The sequence below is a fragment of the Piliocolobus tephrosceles genome, chromosome 5 (genome assembly GCF_002776525.5).
Source record: "Piliocolobus tephrosceles isolate RC106 chromosome 5, ASM277652v3, whole genome shotgun sequence".
NCBI lineage: Eukaryota > Metazoa > Chordata > Mammalia > Primates > Cercopithecidae > Piliocolobus > Piliocolobus tephrosceles.
In genome coordinates, this window is record NC_045438.1 from 31472188 (window position 1) to 31498209 (window position 26022).

Below are 26022 nucleotides of genomic sequence, written 5' to 3' on the forward strand. Positions count from 1 at the left end.
GAAAGAAAGAAAGAAAGAAAGAAAGAAAGAAAGAAAGAAAGAAAGAAGGAAAGAAGGAAAGAAGGAAAGAAGGAAAGAAAGAAAGAAGAAGGAAAGAAAGAAGAAAAGAAAAGAAAAGAAAAGGCCGGGCGTGGTGGCTCACGCCTGTAATCCCAGCTCTCAGGGAGGCAGAGGCGGGAGGATAGCTTGAGCCCAGGAGTTCGAGACCTGCCTGGGTAATACAGCGAGACCCCGTTCTACACAAAAAGAAAAAAAAAAAAAAAAAAGAAAAAAAAAAAAAAATAAGCGCAACTCCCCTTAAAGAAAAGAAAAGAAAAAAGAAAAGAAAAGAAAGCAAGCAGGCAGGAAGGAAAGAAAGAAAGAAAAGATAGAAAAAAGTGGTTCCATAGTTAAAGTGCGTTGTAGAACATTTAATAAAGTAATCCTACTCCAGGATTTTCAAGGTCTGAAGACATTAATGTGAACTAGGCATCTCTAAGTTAGAGGCAGCAGACAGCACTCTCCAAAGCTGCTTAGTCATAAACCCTTATCTTATAGGGCATATCAACAGACTAGTGTTCTTCTGAACCCTTTCTCAGAAAAATATATATTTTTTTCCTCCCTTTCCAGAGAAATATATTTTCTGGAAATGTAAATGGTATACCTGCCAAATGGCAACAGAATCTAACATAAACCTATCCAGCTATATACATAAATGCTTAACAAAAAGTGGGAATAAGTATTTACACAGCAAAGGGTTTACCTGATAGTGAAAATTTTCAAACTACAGTATTAAACGAGTAAATAAGGGAGTCCTTGTTACTAAGCTGATTAGATTCTGAAGTCTAAGAGAACAATTAAATGCATAAGGGCACCATACAGACTCTGATATGAGTCTTCCAGAAGCGCATGTGCCCAGAGAGAGAGAGCTATAATAGAAAAGACTTCTTGGGGGTCAGAGAGGCAGCTGCCTATGGATGGGATGGGAATCTGATATGTCACTAATACCAGTTCTATAAGCATCTAAGCAGTATACAAAAACACATGTCAATATGATGCCACCAGGATTTGGATTTTTATGTCAAAATGCAAAAGCATCCTCAGATAGACGGTACAGAAGCACTTAAGGACTTTGAGATGATTTCTAAGATCCCATGCATAAATCTGGGGAAAGTGGAGGAAGGACTTTAGTATGAATTGATTATTTTGCCACTAGGGATAACTCTTTTCTAAGGCAGAGGAATGCTTCAGGTAGCTCAACCACAATCTAGGTTACAGGGAGACAGCAAAAAAAACTACCAAGGAAATTTTTTTTTAAGTGGTAAAAAGAATGACTGATTTGGACCACATTTACCTGTCAAACTGCCCATTCAGGGAATTCTAAAACCAGGAAGAGCACCTAAGTAACACCAGTGTTACATTTATTGACAGGCTTGCTGCTAGTCCAACTCGGGGTGAAAGGCAAAAATAGTACAGAGAGTACAGAAATGCAAGTATAGAAGAATGGATCCCAGCTTTAACTTGGAAGGGCAAATATTTTGGCCTACACTCAAAGGAAAGTGGGAAATACTTATAAAATACATACCAATACTGTAGCCACGTTATTTGGAAAAGCCTTTGCCAGGATAGAAGAGGATGCAGTCACTGCTGCAGCAAAGCTAACTGCATCCATTATTCTCACTAGAAAACACATAGCAATAAATACTGGTCCATCTGGAACTCGGTCCAATACACTAAAAAGGAATAAGACAATTCTCAAATGCCAAGCTGGTTTTTATTTTTTTCCTTTTTAACTGTATGTACTCACTAAAAAGAGTAGTACCTCACCCATAGTTATTAGAATAAATCACTTTAGAATATAATTTTTTTAAAAAGAGTTGCGTTGTTGTCTTTTCAGTAGGAGGAAATTACCCTTTTTCTTTTTTGGTAACAATTCGAGTCATAACAACAGCTTAGTTGCCCTTCTCTGCAATACAACTTGTCCCCCAGATGATAGTACTAAATAAACCTTTCTAGAATATGTAGAATTGGTGTGGTGACTTATGCCTATAATTCCAGCACTTTGGGTGGCCGAGGCAAGCATATGCCCCGAGGTCAGGAGCTGGAGACCAGCCTGGACAACATGGCGAAATCCCATCTCTACTAAAAAATACAAAAATTAACTGGGCATGGTGGCAAGCACCTGTAATCCCAGCTTCTTGGAAGGTTGAGGCAGGAGAGTCGCTTGAACCTGGGAGGCTCAGGTTGCAGTGGGCCGAGATCGCGCCACTGCACTCCAGCCTGGGCAACAGGGCAAGACACCATCTCAAAAAAAAAAAAAAAAAGAAAAGAAGAATAACATGTAGAATCACTGACAAGACCCATATAGAAGAAAGAACTCAGTTTCAGATCTCTCCTATAGTAGGACTCAAACCAAAAAAAAAAAAAAAAGGAATAAAGAAAGAAAAAAAAAGACCTTTCCAAAAACTTTTTAACCCCATTTCATTTAACAGTTTTCTTGAGTTTACTTCATTATAATCTTACTATACTGTTATTCCTCTGTGTTCCCATGTACTTATATAAGCTCTTCCATATTATTTGGCACTACGCTGCTGGTTTAAGAACTCTAAGCTTAAGAACTTTCACATCTGTTTTTTCACTAGCACTCGTTTTTCCTTTTTCGGGAAGTAGCAATGGGGGAAACCATTCTATTCCATGCTCTGAACTGAGCATGTGACCTGGCCTGGTCAAGCAGAACATTCTTTCCCCCTGGCTACAGCCATCAGCAAAGGTCAGGTCAGTGGGGCTTCCTTCTGTGACTCTAATAGGAACTACTAGGCAACTGGCACTTTCTACTGAAACTGCTAGGGGTCACCTTGCCACCTAAAGGGGAGAGCTTGTTCAAATCACAAGAGGAAAAATTTCTCATGACATCGTTTCAAATCTGTATTCTGATATTTTTTGAGTTGACACTTTATTAAAGAAATTCACCTTTTTACTAAAGCTAGTACGTTTCCGTAACTCAAAAAAGTGAGTTAAGTTTCTGTCACTCACAGTCACAGGAGTCCTAATGAATAGGTTCAGTAGCAAGCATCAAGAGATCCCCCAGAGGCCTGTTTCCTTAAAATCAATGCCATTTATCCCTGTTCTCTACTTACTCAACTTCTGCCATTAGTCACATGCTATGCGTTTGACAGACAATAATGGAACCATTGACTTAAAGAACGTTTAACAATTTAAACAGAAGATAGATTATGAAATCTGTTCAAGCTCCCAAATATAATCAGAAAATGACTTACCCAAAGAGAATTGTAACTCCTCCTGAGACAAACATTCCTGCTACAAACATAAATTTTGCTCCAATATGTACAAGCTATAATAAATGTCAAAGAAGAGTGGTAAATTTATGACTTCTGAAAGTCTATACTGATAGAAACAAATCCACTGTATTGGAAAATATAGGATGGGGTAAGACATGTACAGTTAATATATTATAATAATTCTTTAATATAGTGACAGTACTCATTGCTTAAAAACATGGAAAGAGTTAAAAATCAATCAAATCTGAGGAGGGAACTGTCAATAGTGGCACAATTTATAAAATTATAACCATGGTTATTTTGGTATCGATGCAAATTCTAGACTAGTAAACTAAAATAATTCATCATATAATTTTTAAAAATTAAGATGTGCATATGAACTTTATACTTACATAGTTTCCAAATACCAAGCATGCCAGCAACTCGAACAAAGCAAAACATCCAAAGATCATACCAATAATCGTATTGCTGGTTCCCTTCTTTTCAGCCTTTAAGTAACAGAAATGGAAACAAAGTTTCAAAGAAAAATTAGCATCAATATGGAAAAATGGGAATAATAGATCAGAGCATCATCTTCTTGTGAACTTTATCTGTATATCAGTTTCAAAAAGATTATTCTTTTAAAATAAATGGGGTGGGGAAGGAAGGGAAACTAGTAATAGTTTAGGCGGTAAACCATAGTCTCTTAAATGAAAATAATTCACTCACTATGCCTATAAAGAATTGTTAGCTTTAGCTGGCAAAAGTCAGAATTAGAGTGTATAAACAAACACAAAAAATGCCTTGGTTAAGGAAATTTGGGCTGTATTGCATAGTCACAGGACCGAGGAAACAGCTGATTTAGACACACTTCCCTTTGGGTATCACATTTAATTATAGGAAACAAACAAAAAACACTGGCCAGTCTTCAAACTCAAGAATAGGAAGTTCCATGAGTTGGCACATGGGTCAGACCAAGGCCCAATCAGTTTAGGTCTCTGTTTCTGACAGTAATACCAATTACCTGACAGTTTGGAGAAAACAGTTTTCCTTCCTGTCATCAACAACACAGGTGAGAGATGCTCCCCTGACATTCTACGTTCTCCTGAAACAGCCAAGGTAGTTCATCATCCATCAATTACAGTTACTAATGTTTATAGCCTATTCTATCAGTGAGCTCCTAAGATTTGCTACAGGTAATATTTATCCTAAATCTACTTCTTTTGAACTTCAAATACTGCCACTGTGATACACAACTACATTCACATATAAAAATAGAAAGTTTAAAAAACTTTGTCAAGTCCTAGAACTATGGCAGATCCTTAAATCAGATTCTAGCTATAGAAGTTTAAGGAATCAAAATATGAGTTTAATTTCTTTAAGATAGGACTGGCCACTTGGCATACTACAAAGGGAAAGCCTGAACTGTCATATATTGACTATCTTGTATATATAAGGCATTGTACCAGCAGTGAATATTTATGGTCAGAAGAGTCCAGTTTAGATCCATCCTTTCAGCAGAGCTTTGGATTTTCGCAAATAACTCTATAATTAATACAGAAATGCACACACACTTTTGCGCTCTTCAACATCCATTCTGTACAACCATGATTGCCTTTCTTTACCTCTTCTCTCTAACTATAATTTATGATAAAAATTTTCTCCATCCCTTCCCATGTAAAGATACTATCATCATTCAATCTTTGTCTTTTTCAAGGATGTTTTTTCCATGTCAGACTGTGCCTCTTTAAATAAACCATACATTTCTCATAGCATCATACCACAGGAAGCCAGAGAAGTGAACTCTGTTGTTCTAAGCTAAATTTGAGGAAGGGCCTCCCTCTTACTTAGGAAAAGTCCTCAGAAATGTCCCTAAAGCACTTGGTGGTGTGTGAAGGCAGAGAGGATGGGCCCACAGCTCCACAGTAATGGCTTGGGAAAGATTTAAGCCCATAATTCTTGGGCTTCATAACTAGCCATTCCGTTTCCATGTATTAATAACCACAGGAAATAACGGTGTGGATACAAGAGAGAGTTCATTAAAATACCTTTAATGGCACTGTAACAAATGGTTATGCTGTATGTCGACTGGAACATGAGGCCTACATTTCTACTACACACGGGTCAGGTTCCTCAAAAAGAAAATGTTGTGAAAGGAGCCAATTAAGGCATAAGAAAAATATTCATGCCATGCACAGTGGTTCACACCTGTAATCCCAGCACTTTGGGAGGCTGAGGTGGGAGGATCACTTGAGGTCAGTAGTTTGAGACCAGCCTGTCCAGCATGGCAAAACCCCGTCTCTCCTAAAAATACAAAAATTAGTCAGGTGTGGTGGCATGTGTCTGTAATCCGAGCTACTCAGGAGACTGAGGAAGGAGAATTGCTTGAACCCAGGAGTCAGAGGTTGCAGTGAGCTGAGATTGTGCCACTGAACTCCAGTCTGGGTGACAGAGCGAGACTCTGCCTCAAAAAAAAAAAAAGAAAAAGAAAAAGAAAAGAAAAGAAAAGAAAGAAAGAAAGAAAGAAAGAAAGAAAGAAAGAAAGAAAGACAAACATTCATTAGTCAAGTTACATTATCAATGCTTAATAGTTCCAATAAGTACTTAATTTACAATCTAGCAGAAAATATATAATGCCTATAGCAATTAATACTTACTAGACCCTCATTATGAGCCAGGATCTCTATTAAGTGCCATTTTACATGGTATCTAACAACAATTAAATAAGGGATGTATTTTTAGCTGGCCTCATTTATAGATGAGGAGAGGGACTTGCAAAGGTTACAAGGTCGTAAGCCATTACAGTTTCCATCGTGTGCATGTTCCCATATTCACTGTGGAAATGGAACGCTGACACAGGATGTGCTAGAACCACATGCTACAGCAGCAGCCATGTGCCATTTTTGGAACACGGATCCTGCTTCACATTAGGAAAGCAAAAACAGCTATTAAAAGCAATTTCTAGGCTGGGGACAGTGGCTCATGCTTGTAATTCCAGCACTTTAGGAGGCCAAGGAGGGCGGATCACCTGAGGTCAGGAGTTCAAGACCAGCCTGGCCAATATGATGAAACCCCATCTCTACTAAAAAATACAAAACAACTAGCTGGGTGTGGTGACATGCACCTGTAATCCCAGCTACTTGGGAGACTGAGGTGGGAGAATCACTTGAACCCGGGAGGCAGAGGTTGCAGTGAGCCGAGATCAGGCCACTGCACTCCAGCCTGGGCATGACAGAGCGAGGCTCTGTCTCAAAAAATAAACAATTAATAAATAAGCAATTTCTGGTTTTCTGACCAAGGATGAGGATGGCAAGAAAAATGATGAATAGAAGTAGGAATCCCACACCAGAATTTAAGAAAGGCACTGTTTTTCCTTTGCCCAGTTAGTTTAGCTAATAAGAAAGATGGCAGAACATGCAGGAGGAAGGATGAGGCTTCACCAATGCATTTGTTAACCGTAAGATTTTCATCAGAAATGAAAAGTTAAAGCCTGCTCTTCATATTTACAGCTTTTAAAATTAGAATGTTCTCTATCCTGCCTCTGTCTCCTTTCTTTCTGCCTTCCTTCTGCGAGGCGGGACAAAGTAGCAAATGTAAGAAGCCACATTTTGCTCACTTCTGCTTGCCAGCATAATGTCACAAAACCCCTGACTCTGTGACAACATGCAGCTCTTGGGAGGGATGAGTTGAAGACAGAGCAGTATAGAGCACATGGCTCCCCACATCTCTTGCCTGAGCTATTACATTCCTTAAATGATAAATGCCCCAGCCTTACCTTTTCCTACACATAAGATAACATCTAACAGGGTTGTGATTATGCTTTTATAAACTGTTACCAAAGGTACATTCGTAATCTATAACCAGATATACTCTTACACCTAAACTTTGATGTGACCTTGCGCCTACTGAATCTCCACCACCTGTATCACCTGTATATGAACTAGGAACTGGAATACTCAGCCTGTAGTCCTCAGTAAGACTCCTGAATAAAATGAACTTTAGTTCTTTAAAAGCTTGACTTTTTTCTTTAGTCAACATTTTCTATAAGCAAAACACTCAGTCAAAAACTTAAAAAGCACACACCCATAGCCCGGTTTTCCTTTGTCCCTATTCACTTAGAGGAAACTAACGTTAGTTGCACTCACTGAGTTCCAGCTGAGCTAGGAAATGCCCTTCCCACTGGTTGATTCACTCACTCCAATTCTTCTTCATCTCAATTCCACGGGCTCTTATTTTTTTAATTTTTTTTTGAGACAGAGTCACACTGTCACCAGGCTGGAGTGCAGTGGCGCAATCTCGGCTCACTGCAACCTCGGCCTCTTGGGTTCAAGCGATTCTCCTGCCTCAGTCTCCTGAGTATCTGGAACTACAGGCACGTGCCACCATACCTGGCTAATTTTTGTATTTTTAGTACAGACAGGGTTTCATTATGTTGGCCAGGCTGGTCTCGAACTCTTGACCTCAGGTGATCCTCCCACCTCGGCTTCCTAAAGTGCTAGGATTACAGGTGTGAGACACTGTGCCTAGCATTATTATTATTATTTACAAATCCCAAGTCTGGCCAGACTGCTTTGTCTTGCTCAAACATCTCTGATGACTGCCCACTGACTAAGTCCTTGACAAATGCCCTTCTTTCTATCTCCGGCCTGCCTCCTCAGATCCACTGTCTCCTATTAGACCTCACTTCACCCCAGGCTCAAGCCACATCAAGAAGCTGTCTGCTGTTCCTCAGGAACATGCCATTCACTCTGCAATTCCTGTGACTATACCTAGAACACCTCCATCTCTGTTGTTCACTATAAGAATTAAATTTCTTAGGACCCACCTTAGGCCAGGTGCAGTGGCCACACCTGTAATCCCAGCATTTTGAGAGGCCGTGGTGGGCAGATCGCTTGAGCTCAGGAGTTCAAGGTCAGCCTGGGCAACATGGTGAAACCCCATCTCTACTAAAAATAGAAAAAAAAATACTAGGTGTGGTGGCACATGCCTGTGCCCCAGCTCCTCAGGGGGCTGAGGCACAAGGATCTCTTCAGCCTGGAAGGTCGAGGCAGCAGTGAATCCTGATCATGCCACTGCACTTCCAGCCTCAGTGACAGAGTGAAACCCTGTCTCAAAAAAAAAAAAAAGCCCCAACTTAAATTTATCCTGAGAGTTCCTTTCAGTACCGCCCTTTCTTCTCCTATCCCCACTCCATGTATGACAGAATTAACCATTCTTCTTTCTAGGGTCTTATAACATTAGTATGGATAGAGGGAAGCCAGAAGAAAATGATAATGTAAAAACAGAAAAAAAAAAAAAACAGTCTTATAACATTCTGAAAAATCCTTTTCTTAAGGGATATCCAAATCATTGGAACCTTCCCCCCCAATCCATATTTTTTCACTCCCAATGGGTGGACAAGAGAGAACCATTTCCCTGATTTTTTTATTCTACCCTAACACGTCGCATGCTTTGCCTGCTCTAGAGAAGGAGCTCATTAAACCTCTACTTAATAGAACCGAATTGGGCAAGTCACAACTTCTGAGACTGTTTCTTCATTTGCAACATGCTGAGATTCTCAAGATTCTGTATGAGGTTGTTGCAGGGATCAAATGGATAAATGAGGGGTAATGTGTACTAAAAGCCAGAGAGCACTGTATGGGTACATAGCAATATTGTTCCTTTAGCAGAGAAGCCACTTTATCTTCTTTTGTATCACACAGAACAAAGGACTACATGTTTTAAAGGCAGCTGGAGGACTAAGAAGGCGCCACTGCACTGTGAGCCAAGGATCTGGCAAAAAGAACAAAATAAAACACACGGTTATATTGTCTACACTCCAAGCCAGTCATATTCATTTCATACTATATCCTATTGAATCTGTGTCAATAAATCCTAACACCACATAAAAGGCTATGCCTAGAAGGAACAGACCCTATTAATCAGAATTCCTCCCTTGCATAAACATTGCTGCTAGAGTCCATAAGAAATTCAAGTTAAAAGAGGGAATATGGAGTGGGGCAGGGGCTGGGCATGGTGGCTCACACCTGTTACCCCAGCACTTTGGGAGGCCAAGGTGAGCAGATCACCTGAGGTCAGGAGATCGAGGCCAGCCTGCCCAACATGGCGAAACCCCATTTCTACTAAAACTACAAAAATTACCCAGACATGGTGGTAGGCGCCGGTAATCCCAACTACTCGGGAGGCTGAGGCAGAAGAATCACTTGAACCCGGGAGGCAGAGGTTGCAGTGAGCTGAGATCGCAACATTGCACTCCAGCCTAGGCAACAAGAGTGAAACCCTGTCTCAAAAGAAAAAAAAAAAAAAAAAAAGGAAGTGGGGGCAGGAATCAAAACATCTTAATTTAAAATGTGAATAAAACCTCAAGAACGGCCGGGCGCAGTGGCTCAAGCCTGTAATCCCAGCACTTTGGGAGGCCGAGACGGGTGGATCACGAGGTCAGGAGTTCGAGACCATCCTGGCTAACACGGTGAAACCCCATCTCTACTAAAAAAATACAAAAAACTAGCCGGGCGAGGTGGCGGGCGCCTGTAGTCCCAGCTAATCAGGAGGCTGAGGCAGGAGAATGGCGTAAACCCGGGAGGCGGAGCTTGCAGTGAGCTGAGATCTGGCCACTGCACTCCAGTCTGGGCAACAGAGCGAGACTCCGTCTCAAAAAAAAAAAAAAAAAAAAAAAAAAACCTCAAGAAAACAGTTACTGTTTTAACACAGACCTATTGCAGTAACATTTGAATCTCAGTTATTCAGTGCACTCCTTTTTTTCAGTTGCAGAAACCAAATAAAGATTAATCAGACTATAGGATAAGCAAAGTAATTCTCAGAAGATCAACCACATTTAGGTGAATTACCTCCCAAGAAGATGTTCTTTCTGACTGGATTTTTTTTTTCCTGGTATCAAGCATTCTATAAGAAGTACTCTATTGGCTGGAGTTCTATACACCATCTGTCCTATAAGCAGATTTTTACATTTTATATACTATAAAATAAAATAATTCAAACGGCTTAAAAAAAAAAAAAAAAAAACAGAGCTCCTAAGTGAAGGGGTGGTCTGCCCCTCCACATCTGAGGGCGTTTCTTGTTAGGTGAAACGAGAGACTTGAGAAAAGAAATGAGACATCGAGACAAAGTACAGAGAAAGAAAAAGTGGGCCCAGGGGACCGGCGCTCAGCATACAGAGGACCCATGCTGGCACCGGTCTCTGAGTTCCCTCAGTATTTATTGATCATTATCTTTACTATCTTAGAAAAAGGGAAGTGGCAGGATAATAGGATCATCATAGCCAGAAGGTCAGCAGTAAGACATATGAATAAAGAGCTCTGTGACATGAATAAGTTTAAGGAAAAGTGCTGTGCCTTGATGTGCATATGCAAACATCTCCATAAACCTTTTTAGTGTATAAAGAGCAGTATTGCTGCTAGCACGTCCCACCTTCAGTCCTAAGGCGGTTTTCTCCTTTCTCAGTAAACAGAACATACAATGGAGTTTTACACCGAGATGTTCCATCGCCCAGGGACGGGCAGGAGACAGATGCTTTCTTCTATCTCAACTGCCAAGAGGCCTTCTTTCCTCTTATACTAGTCCTTCTCAGCACAGACCCTTCACGGGTGTCAGGCTGGGGGACGTTCAGGTCTTTCCCTTCCCATGAGGCCATATTTCAGACTATCATATGGGGAGAAAGCTTGGACAATACCTAGCTTTCCTAGGCAGAGGTCCCTGCAACCTTTGGCAGTGTACGTGTCCCTGGGTACTTGAGATTAAGAGAATGGTGATGACTTTTCACAAGCATACTGCCTTCAGGCACTTGTTTAACAAAGCACATCCTGCACAGCCCAAAATCCATTAAACCTTGAGTCACCACAGCACATGTCTCTTGCAAGGACATGGTTGGGGGTAGGGTCACAGATTAACAGCATCTCAAATACAGAACAAAATGGAGTCTCTTATGCCTACTTCTTTCTATATAAACACAGTAACATCTGATCTCTCTTTCTTTTCCCCACACTAAGGATTTAAAAATGTCTTACCTCCTTGGGGAAAAAGGGTCCAAGTATAGAATAGCACATCATGGAACCTAAGTTCAATGAAGCTGCCGATATCAGTACAAAAACCTGTTCTCTCGAAAGCCACCTGGGAGTCTCTCCTGCACCTCCTGCAGGATCATCACCTTCAATGCAAACATGCAGCAATCAGGCATATAATTGAGACTACTGATCAAAGTACACAAATGTGATTTCTGTGCACATATGTTGCACTCTGAAGATATCATTTGCTGAGCTTAGGGCTATTTTGAATATAGTACATTTGATCAAACGGAACACAATCCTTGTACATTACTGCAGTTTTGAAAACATACTGCTTTCATTTACATACTATTCTCTACTAGAATTTAAATGCAGAAATCATCAAGCTATCTGATTTGTTTTGCCTTCACTTTAAAGCATGTTTCTCTGGTCTTTAATAACCCTTCAAGAAAGATGATCTCCAAAAGGTGATGCTCTCTGAAGCATAATGTCCTTATTTTCTCAAGTTACTTGAATCATATGCTACATGAACTCAATGTTTCAAGCATGTAATGTTAACTTATTAAGATTTCTGGCCTGGCGCAGTGGCTCACGCCTGTAATCCCAGCACTTTGGGAGGCCGAGGCAGGCGGATCATGAGGTCAGGAGATAGAGACCATCCCGGCTAACATGGTGAAACCCCGTCTATACTAAAAATACAGAAAAATTAGCTGGGCGTGGTGGCGGGCGCCTGTACTCCCAGCTACTCGGGAAGCTGAGGCAGGAGTATGGCGTGAACCCGGGAGGCCGAGCTTGCAGTGAGCGGAGATCGCGCTATGGCACTCCAGCCTGGGCGACAGAGGGAGACTCTGTATCCAAAAACCAACCAACCAACAAACAAAAAACCCACAAAGATTTCTAAGGCAATATTGAAGTCAAATGAAGTGTAAGTAGGAGAAAACAAGCGAAATCATTCAGCTGGTGAATTAATATTTACAATGGTATGCTTCTGGATTGACAAGTCTCAAAATTCACAAATCAATACTTTTCTTACCCTAATTACTAGTCTTTTGCATCAGCTAATTTAACACTTATTTCCAGGGCTAAATTGTCATTTAAAAACACTAAATCAATTACTCAGAGTTCCAAATATCCAATCAAATCCAATCAGCCATTTATAAATTAAACTGTTTTTAGGAAAAACTTAAGAAAAATGTATTTGCTTTGCTCTATTTGTCAGAGGTTGCCATTGCAGTCCAGAAGGAAAAAAAAAAATCTGAGGAATTTTTTTTCTCAATATGAGGAAGTCTTATGAATCTTTGTAAAATGTTTGTAGTACATGAGAAAGCGAAATGAAAGTTAAAAACAAAGGCAACAACACTGGGTACTTGAAAGGTAACGTTTTACATTTGCCTAATGGCATACTTATTTGAATGCATTAAACACACAGTACTTAAAAGCAGAGGCATAGGTTAGAAAGTCATTAGATACCGTGACACATATCCAGTCCTGGAACTTTGCCCTGTCCAGAGAGAAAAGAAACGCTGGCCCGAACCCCACGATCAGGCCCCAGCCTTTTCCAATCTCTCGGAAACGAATCAAGCTAAAAGCAATTCAATCGTTGCTAAAGAGACAGGCCCGAAGCCGCCGCTGGGCTCCGGGCTCCCGGCCAAGCAATTCACGGTCACCTCCTGGTGCGCGTGGGCCCTCCAGGTCACCCGGCGCGTCCATCCCCGGTGCGTGGACTCCGGCGCCCCACCTCCCGGGTTCAAGCCACGTCCTTGGACTCGACCTCCAAGGAGCCACTGGCACTCCGGCCGGAGACCGCTGCTCAGCTGGAACCTGGCATTCCCGACTCCCTGTGGGCAGCGATCCGCCCAGCCCGGAGCTCCGCAAAGCCTTCTAGGACTCTTGAGTCCCCGGGAGGCGGCCGGGGGCGGGGCAGGGGTGAAGCAAGGCTCCTTTTTTTTTTTTTTTTTTGCCCCCCCCCCATTATCTTAATCCACCACCTCAGCTGCTATATCATGGTGTCCTTTTTCATTCTGTGAGAGAGAGTGAAAAAAGATGAGTCTATATTCCATACAGTTGTACCCCCATCTTAAAATAAGTTCAATTTATTCCTACGAAACGAAAGAAAGGAAGCTTATGTAGAAACAGAAAAGGCAGGGAGTACGTCAACTGAAAGACACCAAAGTGAATTAGAAAATTAGGTTTATACAGGACCTTTGAAAGACTGAATTATTTTTCACAGTGGGTAAATGCGGTAGTGTTCGTAATTATTGAAGCCAGACACTATTGAACTGTAAATGAATTAACCAATATGAAGCATCTGTAGTCGAAAAATATTTGCAAGAATACTAATGAATATTTAGGAAGCATGGTGAAGTGGCTAGGAGTGCGACCTCTGGAGGCAGGTGCCAGGGTTTCAAGTCAGAGCACTTACTGGCTGTATGTAACTTTGGATGACAAGGTCAGTTTCTCTATCTGTACAATTGGGATTATAATGTTTATCTTGTAGGGTGGCTGTGAGCATTGGCGATAAAGTGTGTTAGTAGCTAGCACATGAACATGATGGCTACTACCTTACTCTCACACTCACAGTTTTCTTGCACAAAAAATAGGTTTCACTTATTTTCACCTTTTTTACTATTTGGGAAGTGTTAAATCTTGAGGACTGGCTGGGCGCGGTGGCTCATGCCTGTAATCCCGGCACTTTGGTAGGCCAAGGTGAGCAGATCACCTGAGGTCAGGAGTTCTAGACCAGCCTGGTCAACATGTTGAAACTCCGTCTGTACTAAAACTACAAAAAAAAAAAAAAAAAAAAAAAAAAAGCTGGGCGTGGTGGCGGGCACCTGTAATCCCAGCTTCTCAGGAGGATGAGGCAGGAGAATCGTTTGAGGCAGAGGTTACAGTGAGGCAAGATCCCAAAGAATTGTGTGAGGGTGGCTTTATCGACTGAGAATCTGCCTCAGATCCACTGTACAAGGTTGGTTCCAATACGTGGGATGGTGGATAGTAAATTTGTAATTACTGCGCCACTTCACTCCAGCCTGGGTGAAAAAGTGAAACTCCTTCTTAAATAAATAAATAAATAAATAAATAAATAAATAAATAAATAAATGTTTAAGGACTGGGAAATTCTTGATTTGAAGCCAAACCAAAACAGAAGACTGAATTACCACTTTGTGCCAGGCATTATGAATTTAAAGATGAATGAGCCCCACCCAGACTCCGCCCTCAAGTAGCACACCTTCTAGCAGATGAAATTCACACTAATTAATAATCTACTATAATGCAATCGGTTGTATACAAACATATTGCAAGAACCATTTACTTTGGCAAATGAGTCCTGTATGACTTCCTGAGGAAGTGATGTTACCTTGATTCTTGAAGGTTATGTAAAAATTCCCCAGTGGGCGAGTTGTGAAGGAGAACCTGGAGAACCACTCTGAACAGAAAGTTCCACTCTAGGCTGGGCGCGGTGATTCATACCTGTAATCCCAGCACTTTGGGAGGCCCAGGTGGGCGGATCACGAGGTCAGGAGATTGAGACCATCCTGGCCAACATGGTGAAACCCCATCTCTACTAAAATACAAAAAATTAGCCAGCCTGGTGGTGCTCGCCTGTAGTCCCAGGTACTCAGGAGGCTGAGGCAGTGGAATCGCTTGAACCAGGAGGTGGAGGTTGCAGTGAGCCGAGATCCCACCACTGCACTCCAGCCTGGCAACAGAGCAAGACCCTGTCGAAAAGAAAAGAAGAGAAAAGAAAAGAAAAAAGAAAACAAAAGGAAAGAAAAGAAAGAAAAAAGAAAAGTTCCACTCTAGCAAAGGTTCCCTAAAGTAGTTTTATGAAATCTTTATGATCTAACCCCTGACAGCTTCTCCAATCTCATTTAACTCTATGCTTTCTCTTCAATCTAACATCTGTAGAGGGAAATTTTCTTGAATGATTTATTTGATGATTACATTTCCTCTTTTATTTTCTTTCTGGACTGTGCTTTATGTGGATGTTGGGTCACCCAAACTGGTCCTCTTACTTATTTCTCTTTTTCTTCTCTCTCTCTCTTTTTTTTTTTTTTTTTTTTGACAGGGTCTCACTCTGTTGCCCAAGCTACCACTACCATGATACTGTCATGGCTCACTGCAGCCTCAACCTCCTGGGCTCAACTGATCCTCCCACCTCAGCCTCCTGAGTAGGTGAGACTACAGGCATGTGCCGCCGCGCCTGGCTAGTTATTTTTTTTTCCCTCCATCTTATAGGAAGTATTCCTAACTGTACCTTGCCATCTGAATTTTTGTCAACCGAATCTTGCCAAGTGTATCTTGCCAACTGAATGTGTCATTTCTGTTGCCATCTATTTCCTTGTATCTCCATTCTCATTCCTCTCCCCATTTGCAATCATTCTTGCATGTTTAATGCAAATCTTGTTCTTTATGTTCTTGTGTGTCCATCTATTTTTAATTTACATCAAGGCTATTCATATCCCTATCCTCCTCTCTTCCTCTAATCTCTACCTGTCATTCTCCCTTCAGATCATCAGTTTTATAATCAAATATATTACTGTGTTAGTTTTCTGAGGCTGCTGTACCAATCACCACAAATTTGGTAGCTTAAAACAAGGTCCTGGAAGCCAGAAGTTCAACATCAGTTTCACTGAGCCAAAATCAGGTGTCAGCAGGATCATGTTCCCTCTAGAGGCTCTAGGGAAGAGTCTGTTTCTTGCCCCTTGAAGCTTCTAGTGACTATTGGCACTTTGTGCCGCATCACCCTAATCTCTGTCTCTGTGATCACTGTGCTTCTTCTCTTCTGTGTGTAATCTTTGTTTGCCAGTCTCTTGTAAGGATATTTTGCATGAATTTAGGGCCCACCTAGATGATCTCTTCATCTCAAGTTCTCCAATTTAATCACATCTGCACAGACCCTTTTTTTCACATAAGGTAACATTTACAGGCTCCAGGGATTAGGATGTGGATGTAACTTTGGAATCCATTATCAGCCTACCACAATTATCTATTCATAGACATATATACACATATAGAGTATTTTTTTCTTTACAAACTAAAATGGAGTAATATGGTCTTTGTTAAATGCCACCTCCTCAGAGAAATTCAGTCTTTTTTATTATTTATTTATTTAATAATAGAGACGAGGTTTCACCATGTTGCCCAGGTTGATGTCAAACTCCTGGACTCAGGCAATCCATCTGCCCTGGTTCCCCAAAGTGCTGGGATTACTGATTACTGCCGTGAGCCACCACACCTGACCAAGAAATTCATTCTTTTTTTTTTTTTTTGCTTTGAGATGGAGTTTCACTCTTGTTGCCCAGGCTGGAGCGCAATGGCGCCATATTGGCTTACCTCAACCTCTGCCTCCTGGGTTCAAGTGGTTCTCCTGCCTCAGCTTCCCGAGTAGTTGGGATTACAGGCATGCGCCACCATGTCTGGCTAATTTTGTATTTTTAATAGAGATGGGGGTTCTCCATGTTGGCCAGCCTGGTCTTGAACTCTCGACCTCCGGTGATCCGCCTGCCTCAGCCTCCCAAAGTGCTGGGATTACAGGCGTGAGCCACCGCTCCCGGCTAAGAAATTCATTGTTATCCCCTTATCCAAATACAGCCCCAGTCATCCTTTGTCCTTTCACCTTTCTATTTTTCTTCCTAGCACTTCTATCAGTCAGGGTTCCCTGTTGCTAATTTAAAAAAGCAACGTTGGCTAATTTAAGCAGGAAATGAATTTATCACTGATTATTAGGTAACACATAGTGTCATCAGGAGGATTACGCATACCACTTAGAGGCTAAGTGCCTAAAGTCACACCACCTAAGTGGTCCAGTAAGCATGGCACTGCAGCCCTGCTGGACGTACATCTCCAGCACATGCTGCCAATACCACTGGAGCCAGGTATAAGACATTGTAGTTAGAATACCATCCCCACTCCTCAAGAATGCTGCCACTCTCACCAGAAGAGATTTTAGGTGGTGCTGGCTTCTTCCACTCACTTGCTTCCATTGCATATCAAGAACCGATGTGTTTGAAGTCAGGCAGTAAAAAGTGTCCAACTACGTTCTTCTTTTTCAAGAGTGGTTTGAATATTTTGGTTACTTTGAATTTCTAGAGAAATGTCACAATTAGCTCTTATATTCTCCAAACAACCTGGTGGAATTCTTTTTTTTTTTTTTTTTCTTTTGAGACGGAGTCTCGCTCTGTCGCCTGGGCTGGAGTGCACTGGCCGGATCTCAGCTCACTGCAAGCTCCGCCTTTCAGGTTCACGCCATTCTCCTGCCTCAGCCTCCCGAGTAGCTGGGACTACAGGCGCCCGCCACCTCGCCCGGCTAGTTTTTTGTATTTTTTAGTAGAGACAGGGTTTCACCAGGTTAGCCAGGATGGTCTCGATCTCCTGACCTTGTGATCCGCCCGTCTCGGCCTCCCAAAGTGCTGGGATTACAGGCTAGAGCCACCGCACCCGGCATGGTATTCTTACTGGTATTGTTTTGACTCCATGTATCTATTTGGGGAGAACTGATATTGAATCACTATTAAGCTTTTAATCCATGAACACAGTATATCTCTCCAATTATAAAGATATTTCTTTCATAACATTTTCACGTTTTTCACGGTGTAGGTATTATATGCCTCATGTTAAATTTATTCCAAAATACCTTAGTTTTAGAAGCTACTAAAAATGGTATTTTTACATTTAAATTTCCAACAATTTGCTGATTATATATAAAAGTAAATGAACTTTTGTATGAATATGGTATCCTGCAATCTTGCTAAATTCCCTCATTAGTTCTAGTCATTGTTGTATAGATTCTATTAGATTTTCTACATAAACAATTATGCCATCTGTGAATAGAGTTTTACTTCTTCCTTTTTGAAATGTACGCTTTTGTTTCTTTCACTTATTTTATTGCACTGACTAGGATGCCCAGTAAAATGGTGAATAAATGTGGTGGGAATGAGAGCCTCACTTTGTTCCCAATCTCACAGGAAAAACAGTTGGTCTTCCACTATAAAGTATGAAGTTAGCTGTAGATTTTTCACATGTGCCTTTCAGAAGATTAAGGATGCTACCTTCTATTCCTAATGTGTTGAGAAATTTTAAAATGAATTTGTGTTAAATTTTATCAAATAGTACTTCTGCGTCTATTGTACATGATTTTTCTTCTTTATTCTGTTAATATAATAAATTCCACTGATCAATTGTCTAAGGTTAATTGTCTAATGTTAACTTTGCATTCTGGAGATAAATCTTGCTTGGTCAAGATGTATTCTCTTTTTTATATATTGCTGGATAAACTTGCTAATATTTTGCTAAAGATTTTTTTGTATACGCTTATGAGTAATGTTGATCTGTAATTTCTTTTTATTTTCTTTTGTCAGGCTTTGGTAGTAAGTAATTCTGCACTCATAAAACAAGTCAAAAACTTCCCCTCCTCCAGTATTAACATGTATTAATTTGAGAAGATAGTCTACTTACATATAAGGTAAGTATTGATGGGGTTGGGTTTACGTCTACCATTTTACTATTTGTCTTATATCTTCCTATCTGTTTTTTGTTCATTTGTTTCTTTTTTTTTAACCTTATTTTGGCTTCTTTGGGAAAAAAAGATTTTGAAATTCCATTGCAATTTATATGTTATCATTTTAGCTATATTTCAACTATTTTTAGTCGTTGCTTAGGGATTACAATACACACATTCTTAACTCTCCTGGTCCACTTAGAGCTAGTATTGTAGCACTTCATGTAAAATGTAAGAACCTTACAGATTGTTAGACTCATACAGACGGCCTTACCCAGCAGCCACCTCTTCTCCCTTCATCCTTCATTCTTAGTTGTTATACAGATTATATCTATGAAGACACAAAGTTCATCATGCAATATTATAATTTTTACTTTAGCCATATATACTGTTTAATCAAAAAGAAAAATACTCTGAAATTTACTCACATATTTACCATTTTCAGTGATCTTCATTCCTTCTGGAACATCTAAATTTTCCATCTGGTATCATTTTTCTTCAACATGAGTAACTTTCTGTAATATTTCTTCAAGTATGAATCTTCAGGTGATTAGTTCTGTTAGTTTTTGTTTAGCTCTGAATGTCATCATTTTGTCTTCGTTCTGGAAGGGCCTTTCATTGAAATATGGGTAAAATTTCATATTTCATAGAAATTTGGGTAAAATGTTGTCTTTCAGCCCTTTCAAGATGTGATTCTGTTATCATTTGGCTCCTATCTTTTGAGAGAAATTAGTGGAATTTTGTATTATTGGTTTCCTATATGTAATACGTCTTTTTTCCCCCAAATGCTACTGTAATTTTATCTTTGAGTTTTAATATCTCACTTATGATATGCCTAGGTGTGTATACGTGTGTGTATTTATTCTTCTTGGGGTTCACTGAGCTTCTTGAATCTGAATTTATGTGTTTCACCAAATTTGGGAAAGTTTTGAATATTATTTTCTTTCTCTCTCTCTCTCTTTTTTTGCTTTGAGATGGAGTTTCGCTCTTGTTGCCCAGGCTGGAGTGCAGTGGTGTGACCTCAGTTCACTGCAACCTCCGCCTTCCAGGTTTTAAGCGCTTCTCCTGTCTCAGCCTCCCGAGTAGCTGAGATTACAGGAATGCTCCACCATGCCCAACTAATATTGTATTTTTAGTAGAGACGGAGTTTAACCAAGTTAGTCAGGAGTTCAACTTGGTTAAACTTGGTTAAACTCCTGACCTTATGATCCACCTGCCTCGCTTCCCAAAGTGCTGGGATTACAGGCATAAGCCACTGTGCTACCCTATGTATGTGTAGTTCAGGGTTCTGCCAGACATTGAGGCAGAGTATACATGGAAAATTCTGGTTTTCCCCTCTCTGGCTCTCTCCTTTCTAGGATTTCCCCACTTTCTTCAATTTCCAGTGCCATGGTTATTCTAAACTCTTGTAATGGTTAATACTGGGTGTCAACTTGATTGGATTGAAGGATACAAAGTATTGATCTTGGGTGTGTCTTTGAGGGTGTTACCAAAGGAGATTAACATTTGAGTCAGTGGGCCGGGAAAGGCAGACCCACCATTAATCTGGGTGGGCATCATTTAATCAGCTGCCAGTCTGGCTAGGATATAAGCAGGTAGAAAATGTGAAAAGAGAAACTGGCCTAGCCTCTCGGCCTATATCTTTCTTCCATGCTGGATGCTTCCTGCCCTTGAACACTGGACTCCAAGTTCTTCAGTTTTGGAACTCAGACTGGTTCTCCTTGCTCCTCAACCTGCAGATGGCCTATTGTGGGACATTGTGATTGTGTGAGTTAATACTTAATAAACTCCCCTTATATATATGGTTCGGGTGCGGTGGCTCACGCCTGTAATCCCAGCACTTTGGGAGGCTGAGGTGGGTGGATCACCTGAGGTCAGAAGTTTGAGAGCAGCCTGGCCAACATGGTGAAACCCCGTCTCTACTAAAAATATAAAAATTAGCCAGGCATGGTGGCGCATGCCTGTAATTCCAGCTACTCAGGACACTGAAGCAGGAGAATCGCTTGAACCCAGGAGGCAGAAGTTGCAGTGAGCTGAGATCATGCCATTGCACTCCAATCTGGGCAATGTGGGACAGAGCAAAACTCTGTCTCAAAAAATATATATATATACACAAAATATATAGATATAATATTTTATGTTATATATGTTATATACATGTATAACATAAAATATAATATATAACATAATATATAACATATATAACATATAAAATATATATTATAGTATGTTATATATATATTTATATATATATAAAAATATATATATTCCATTAGTTCTGTCCTTCTAGAGAACTCTGACTAATACAACTCTGTTCTCTGGTTTTTAAGGCATTACAACTGAGGAACTCTATTAGTTGTTCCATGTAGCACTGACTAAGGGTGTCCTCATGCTAACACTCATAAAAATGGAAAATAAGCCAGTGTCATTCCTTCCTCTCAGTGTTGGTCCCCACATCTATCCCCAAATTCTGTCACTCTCCAGTGTCTTCAGGTAGTTATTTTTTGTTTTGTTATATTTTCAGAGTTACATTAGTTATCTGCAAGAAGGATAGTCTCGCAGAACCTTCTACTAATTAATATTTGTTGTATTTTATTAAACTAATAATCTGTGATGGATTGAGTGAAAAATCCTCAGATAGATAGTCATTTTGTAAAGGGCTGCCTTAAGAGACTTTTGATGAGGTCCTATAACCAAGATCCCTGAAACTATTCCATTCCTACCATTCCCTAGACCTGACTGCTCAAACAAATCGTTCTAGTCTTACTATTCCCTAGACCTGGCTGCTCAAACAAACTGTTCTATTCTCTGAGCCATCCAGTACATTTCCAACAAATTCATTTTTTAAATGTTGGCCACAGCTCATTCTGCTGCTTGGAAAGAATTATCACTGATACAGTATTATTCAAATCTTCTACAATGAACATGCTTACTTATTCTAATATTTAAAAAGCAATAGCTGTTATTTACAAATAAAGACATCATCTGTAAGTTGGAGACATAGGAGGGAAGCGGGCATAAACTACAGCTCATAGTCATGTGGATAAAGTCAAGTGAAATCAGAAAACTAATATAGCAGACAGCATAGATGTTCAACATTTACTGACAGTGAAAATTGTTTGAAAATAATGATGTAGAATACTGAAACCGAAAAAGCGCTTAAGGGTATCTCGTATAATCGCCTACTTCATTTTGCAGATGAAGTACCTGAGATCCAGAGATTAGAAGTCTCTTGACCAAGGCTACAGAGTCAGAAAATGGTAGAGAGGAGAATCTACATCAACGAGTCCTTGAATCACCAGTCTGCCCTTCACATTCATTTGTAGCGTTAGAATCAGTTATAAAAATAGGACTTTTTTTTTTTTTTTTTTAATGTAGTTTCAGTTATAAGGATAGGAGTGGTACTGGCTTCATTCTAATGATTCCCTAATAAGAAGTGCAGGCATCAAATACATTTTAGAGCATCAGGACCCATTTTCAAAAGAAATGTTGCACAGATAACAGCAGAGGAAGCAGCAGAGAGGGCTGGAGTCTCACCCACACAAGCTCTCTTTGTATCCTAAGGGAATCAATTTAATGTTAATTTAAGCTTTGCTCTACCCACCACTACTCTTTATTTCATTTATAAATTACTGTGTAGTGGCCAGGTGCGGTGGCTTATGCCTGTAATCCCAGCACTTTGGGAGGCTGATTCGGGTGGATCACCTGAGGTCAGGAGTTTGAGACCAGCCTGGCCAATGTGGTGAAACCCTATCTCTACTAAAAATACAAAAATTACCCAGGTGTGGTGGCAGGTGTCTGTAATCCCAGCTACTGGGGAGTCTGAGGCAGGAGAATTGCTTGAACCCGGGAGGCGCAAGTTGCAGTGAGCCAAGATCGTGCCACTACACTCCAGCCTGGATGACAAAGTGAGGCTCCATCTCAAAAAAAAAAAAAAAAAAAAAAAAAAACCTGTAGTCGGTTTATAATTAGTTTATTTATAAAAATCAGCTGGGTTTGGTGGCAGACACCTGTAATCCCAGCTACACAGGATAATACTTATAAAGTATAATCTCTAATTATATTCCATAGTATGTTTGTTTAGTTTCCATGAACTCTAAATCAGCCCTGTAGTGTGTTACAGTACCCAAGAGTTCTGGGTAGCATCTGGTAGCAAAAGAAAAAAAAAAAAAAAAAAACAGAAGTGGATGCTTGGGCACAGTGGAGTTCAAGATTGGCCTGTGCAACATAGCAAGATCCTGTCTCTAAAGAAAGAAAGAAAAAAAACCACCAGATAAAAACTCCAAAAAAAGCAGGTGAAGATACATTCTTACTGAGACTTGTGAAAACTTAGATGATAATTACACAAAACCCTCCAAAAATATAAGCTATTGGCACAGGCTTCATACTTAGCTATACAATCATCTAACCCCATTCTCCCCTACAACCTTGTTTTCACTTAATAAACATGTTAACTTTACAAGCTACTACCGACAGCCTTTATTGGTCTATTCCACTCTTGCTAATCCATCTGCTTTCTTATTTTCTGGTTTTTTTCTCTCTTTGCTACTTCTCTTTTTCCTTTAATTCTTCCTTTGATGTAATGGGATTCTATTCAACTCTTTCTTCAGCTATGACTAATTTTTCTTCAGTATGTTTAAAACTACATGGTATAATAAATGAGAGTTAAGCCTATATGTTCCTGAGTTGCAGCAGTATAGTATTTTTTAATATTTTCTCCTATTTCTTATCACTCATCCATCGTATTTGGTTTCTACTCCCTACTCCAAAGGTAGGGACACTTGAAGTTTTCAAATTAAAAGTGATTTCCTGGGATGCTCAAAACTTCCAACTAACTCACAACAGATGCTAATTTATTACGGTAGTCCTCAACATGGCTTTCCTTTAAGTATGACATCTACCCAAGAGGCTTTTTAAAATTTTGTTTATTTTTTTTGAGATGGCGTTTTGCTCTGTGGCCCAGGCTGGAGTGCAATGGCGTGATCTCGGCTCACTGCAACCTCCGCCTCCTGGGTTCAAGCAATTCTCCTGCCTCAGCCTCCCGAGTAGCTGGGATTACAGGCGCCCACCACCACACCCAGCTAATTTTTGTATTTTTAGTAGAGACGGGGTTTCACCATGTTGACCAGACTGGTCTCAAACTCCTGACCCCGTGACCCGCCCGCCTCAACCTCCCAAAGTGCTGGGATTACAGGCTGAGCCACAGCACCTGGCCCCAAGAGGTTTCTTTAATCTTATTTCACTCAGTGAATTCATTCAGTACACATGTGTTTAGCCTCCAATATGCAATTCACTGTACTAAGTGCTGGATGGTTTAGGACAGGAGAAAGGTAATATTTAAGAACCTTTCCATGTATTTTCATGTTAAGTTCTTTACAAGATAAATTACTTTACAGGCGTAGTGGTAAACACTTTAAATGCCTATCTCATTTAATCCTCACAGAAATATTATAGCATTACCACCATTTTACTAGCTCAGAAAGAAAATAACTTGCCGAAGGTCACAAAGTAAGCTGGAATTTTAACCCTGCACAGTTGGGTCCTCCTGACCGATTATGTCTCAGCCCGGTTTTTCTCTCCAGCTCTGGTCTTCCAAGTAAGCTTTTTTGCAGTTCATTTCAAAAATGCTTTCTTTCATTTGATCATTCTATATCTCCTCCTTCTTTGTCATCTGTTATGAGTTGAACTGTGTTCCCTCAAAATTCACATGTTGAAATCCTAACACCTTCTACTTCAGAATAAGACCTGATTTGGAATAGGTTTGTTGGAGATGTAATCAGTTAAGACGAGGTCATACTGGAGCAGGTGGGCCCCTAATCCAATATGGCTGATATTCTTATAAAAAGGAAACATTTGGAAGCAAACTCAGACATGCACACAGGAAGAACGTCATGCAAAGATTGGAGTTATGCTAACACAAGTCAAGGAACACCAAGATTGCCAACAAACCTCCAGAAGCTAGGAAAGAGGTGTGAAATGGATTCTTCCTCACACTCTCAGAAGGAACCAACTCACCCAACACCTTGACTTCAGACTTCCAGCCTTCAGGACTATGAGATAAGAAATTTCTGTTGGTTAAACCACCCAGTTTGTGGTACTTTTTTTTTTTTTGAGATGGAGTCTCGCTCTGTCACCCAGGCTGGAGTGCAGTGGCCGGATCTCAGCTCACTGCAAGCTCCGCCTCCTGGATTCACGCCATTCTCCTGCCTCAGCCTCCCGAGTAGCTGGACTACAGGCGCCCGCCACCTCGCCCGGCTAGGTTTTGTATTTTTTTAGTAGAGACGGGGTTTCACCGTTTTGGCCAGGATGGTCTTGATCTCCTGACCTCGTGATCCGCCCGTCCAAATGCAAATTTTTCTGCCTGACAGCAATATTCCCTTCCTCCATCTATATAGTTTTTAGCACAGCGGGATTGAACAATTTTACTATTGCCAAACCAGAGATGTAAAGAGTAATTCTTGAATTCTCAGCAATCTCCTTTCCACATTCTGGCAATCAATCAAATGACTGAAGGGTTAGGAGCACAGGCTTTGAAGTCCATGGAGCTTAAATACCAGCTTCCACATTTATTAGCTGTGTGATCTTGGGCAACTACCTAAACCTTGGCTTCCTGACCTGTTAAAGTAGGCTAATACCATCACTACCAGATACAGTCTCCATAACAATAAAGGGGAAAAATGCCTGAAAAGAATTTAGCACCTTACCTGGCATATAGAAAAAGTGAAACAAGTTACCTCTTACTATCAGTATTGTTCCTAAAACAAACTTTAGAATACATTTAGTTTTCATATGTGTGTCAGATTCATATTTGTGCACATGATGTGTTATACTCTGCTGGTATAAGAGTGACCAGTCACTAACCTCTATGTAGTCTCCCACCTTTATCAGTCTCAGAAATTGAGAGGAGGTAACCTTAAAAATGTGAACTAGGAGGTTGGGCGCCGTGACTCACACCTGTAATCCCCGTACTTTGGAAGGCCAAGGTGGGCAGATCAACCAAGGTCAGGAGTTCAAGACTAGCCCGGCCAACATGGTGAAACCCCCGTTTGTACTAAAAATACAAAACTTAGCCAGGCATAGCAGTGGGTGTCTGTAATTCCAGCTACTCGGGAGGCTGAGGCAGGAGAATCGCTTGAACCGGGAGTCAGAGGTTGCAGTGAGCCAAGATCCCGCCACTGCATTCCAGCCTGGGTGACAAGAACAAAACTCCATCTCAAAAAAAAAAAAAAAAAAAAAAAAGAAA

At 40.5% G+C, this 26022-nt stretch overlaps 1 protein-coding gene across 4 annotated transcripts in view; it reads right to left on the bottom strand.

Moving 5' to 3' along the window:
- SLC18B1 (solute carrier family 18 member B1) overlaps positions 1 to 13177 on the bottom strand; it is a 30150-nt gene extending 16973 nt beyond the window's left edge. For 2 of the 4 annotated variants that reach the window (XM_023230711.1, XM_023230709.2), the window contains exons 1-5: positions 12946 to 13177; positions 11282 to 11421; positions 3671 to 3766; positions 3258 to 3331; positions 1565 to 1712 (exon numbers count right to left, since the gene is read on the bottom strand). In XM_023230711.1, the coding sequence (XP_023086479.1) occupies positions 1565 to 1712; positions 3258 to 3331; positions 3671 to 3766; positions 11282 to 11421; positions 12946 to 12988 (501 nt within the window). In that variant the 5' untranslated portion in view covers positions 12989 to 13177. Of the gene's footprint in view, positions 1 to 1564; positions 1713 to 3257; positions 3332 to 3670; positions 3767 to 4281; positions 4363 to 11281; positions 11422 to 12748 lie in introns of those variants that run through there. The other 2 variants (XM_023230710.1, XM_023230712.1) reach the window with 2 other exon arrangements.
- Positions 13178 to 26022: the final 12845 nt, after the last annotated feature.